This window comes from Limulus polyphemus, unplaced genomic scaffold (assembly GCF_000517525.1).
Source record: "Limulus polyphemus unplaced genomic scaffold, Limulus_polyphemus-2.1.2 Scaffold1376, whole genome shotgun sequence".
NCBI classification, from domain to species: domain Eukaryota; kingdom Metazoa; phylum Arthropoda; class Merostomata; order Xiphosura; family Limulidae; genus Limulus; species Limulus polyphemus.
The window spans coordinates 72,122-74,483 of NW_013666986.1; the positions used below are offsets into that span (position 1 = coordinate 72,122).

Consider the following 2,362-nt stretch of genomic DNA (forward strand, 5'->3'; position numbering starts at 1 on the left):
ATTCAAACCCGTGACCCTCAGATTGCGAGTCGAGCGCCCTAATCACCTGGCCATTCCGGGCCACCCCAGGAATAGGACAGGATCCCCATAACGTCTGCCAGCTAATCAGACATATGACTGTATCAATACTTAGAGGTGGGGGCTGCATACTCGTTACTGAATATCTTGCTAAATGCGATTCTTTCAGAAAAATTGATTCAATCAAACCTATGAACTCCAATCACTTTGATTTGAAGTAACTCATGCTCCACGTGTTATAACTAGCGTATATAGGTGTTAATAAATTGGTTAGTTTACTGTACTGAGTGAAGAAATGGCGCGTCAAAATCCTTAAGTTTGGTTCTTTTTCACCAGGCTGTTGAGATATAACTTAACTTTAAAATATTACCGCTGTAATTTTTCAGAGTAGACCAGTTTGTATATTAACAGACACGATCATTTCGTTATGTGCACATAGTACCAGTAGTAGTATTGTGTATAAATATATTTGCCAATCTTATTTTTTTAATCCAGGATTCAGTCTACATAGTTGCTCGTGTGAACATTACAGTTACAACTTTGTTTTGTTACACGATAAAGTCATACGATCTGTGTAAGCGTGCGTTATCTCTTTATCGTTAGTATCACATCCAGCCGGTGGACTTTGATGCAGTATATGTTTTAAGGCTATTATGTGTATATACTTCTATCTCGAAATGCAGTTATAAGGCAGAATACTTAGAGCAACCGATCGTGCCTGCAATCTTTCGTGTACTTCTTGAAAACTGGTTTTAGTTTCGGTCTTAGAATTGATTATGTTGTTTATGCACTTCCTTGCTACCGGTCCAAATTGTTCACCGTAAATGGTAACTTAAAAAATATATACAATTAAGAGATGTACCAAGGTAGAATGTTCGTTATCGATTATTTTTGTATGAGTTATTATCTAGTTAGATTGTTTGCCGTTTGGGGGAGTTGAGTTGCATAATTGATATTAGTCCTTGTGTGTTCAGGGTGACAAAATTTGCCTCTCGTGTGTGATCATGTTGTTAATAAAATAACTCCTAAGGTTAAAGTACTGATGAAAGAACTATTAGCCCTAAAATGTATTTATTTATTATTTCTTGAGGAAAAAAAAGTGAATTGCTGTAATTTATTATTTTCCTCAATAGCACTGCTAGAATCAGTTTACGCTTCGAATGCTTAACTAATCCACTATTCGTTCCGAATGGTCGAAAGTTAGCTTATCTAATACGTCACATTTCTGTATCTAGTGACCTCTGTTGGTGGCAAGTGACATATTTTAAACCTTAGTCATATAGCCTTTTTTTCATTTGTTCTGTAGGTACAGAAATGTAGAAAAACTGGGAAGTAAACAAAAAATATTGAAGATTAAGAAAAACAAGCTGTCTGAAGTGGTAAGTTTTAATCATACTAAGAGTGAGAAGCAGAAGCTATGTTAAATAAACTATATAACATAATCTTAACTAACTCAATGCATTGTTTCCATTAATTATTTAAGATAATTTTTACTTTATTTTTGCGTAAACATCACTGCTAGTACTCTTATTTAAAATTTAAACGTGGTTTTATATTGTAGCTCATTTCAAAGCAAAAAAGGAAAAATATCTGATGGTCTCGTTAAAGTTAATTGTCATATGAGAAAATCGTTACATTATTGAACGATTCTTCACAGTAAAACAAAAAGATCATTGAAAAAACGCGTTATGCGTAATTTTGTACAAACAAAAAATATTAAACAAAAAATTACACGAACAATAATCTTAACAAGCGTGTTTTATAAACAAAGCAAACTAAGTTAACATTTTCTAGGAATAATGTTATCTAAAGTACATTTTTATGTAAAGTTGTCTAAACTGAAAATCATTTGCGCATTGAATCACTTTAATAAACATGTTATGTCAGCATTTTATTAAACAGTCACTTAAACAGTAATCTGTTAACATTAGTTTAAAGTAACGGTTTTTTTTGTCAAAAAAAGTTAATTAGATCTGATATTTTTAATTTTTTTAGTGGTATTGGTATTAGTATTTTCAACCGAAAAGGCAACTTGTGCATGGGTTCTTATTATTTCTGGCAGTTATTTAGAGTTAAAAATAATTATTTCCGAAGAAATAATTACTAATCTGGGGTGCTCGAAGATTAAACAATCCTCCTTCACCCCGCGTGTGGTCTAGGAATATGGGCTTAACTTGAGAAAACAGGAAATTAATGCAGACTAGGTATGTAAATATAAAAAGGTAAACGTGAGAGTAACGGTAAACAATAAAAAGTGAAGAGCAAAGTAGACTAAACTAAACGGCCGATATCGGACAGATGGTCCATCAGGGCGGCGGGGATCTAAAAATCCCATGCCGAGAAT

The 2,362-nt window shown here is 33.3% G+C and overlaps 1 protein-coding gene across 3 annotated transcripts in view; it reads left to right on the top strand.

Annotated features, from left to right (window-relative positions):
* The window catches only part of LOC106463314 (pleckstrin homology domain-containing family G member 5-like), a 127,886-nt gene that overhangs the window by 15,131 nt on the left and 110,393 nt on the right, over positions 1–2,362 (top strand). For all 3 annotated transcript variants that reach the window (XM_022390787.1, XM_022390788.1, XM_022390789.1), the window contains exon 4: positions 1,325–1,397. In XM_022390787.1, coding sequence (XP_022246495.1) covers positions 1,325–1,397 — 73 coding nt within the window. The remainder of the gene's footprint in view (positions 1–1,324; positions 1,398–2,362) is intronic.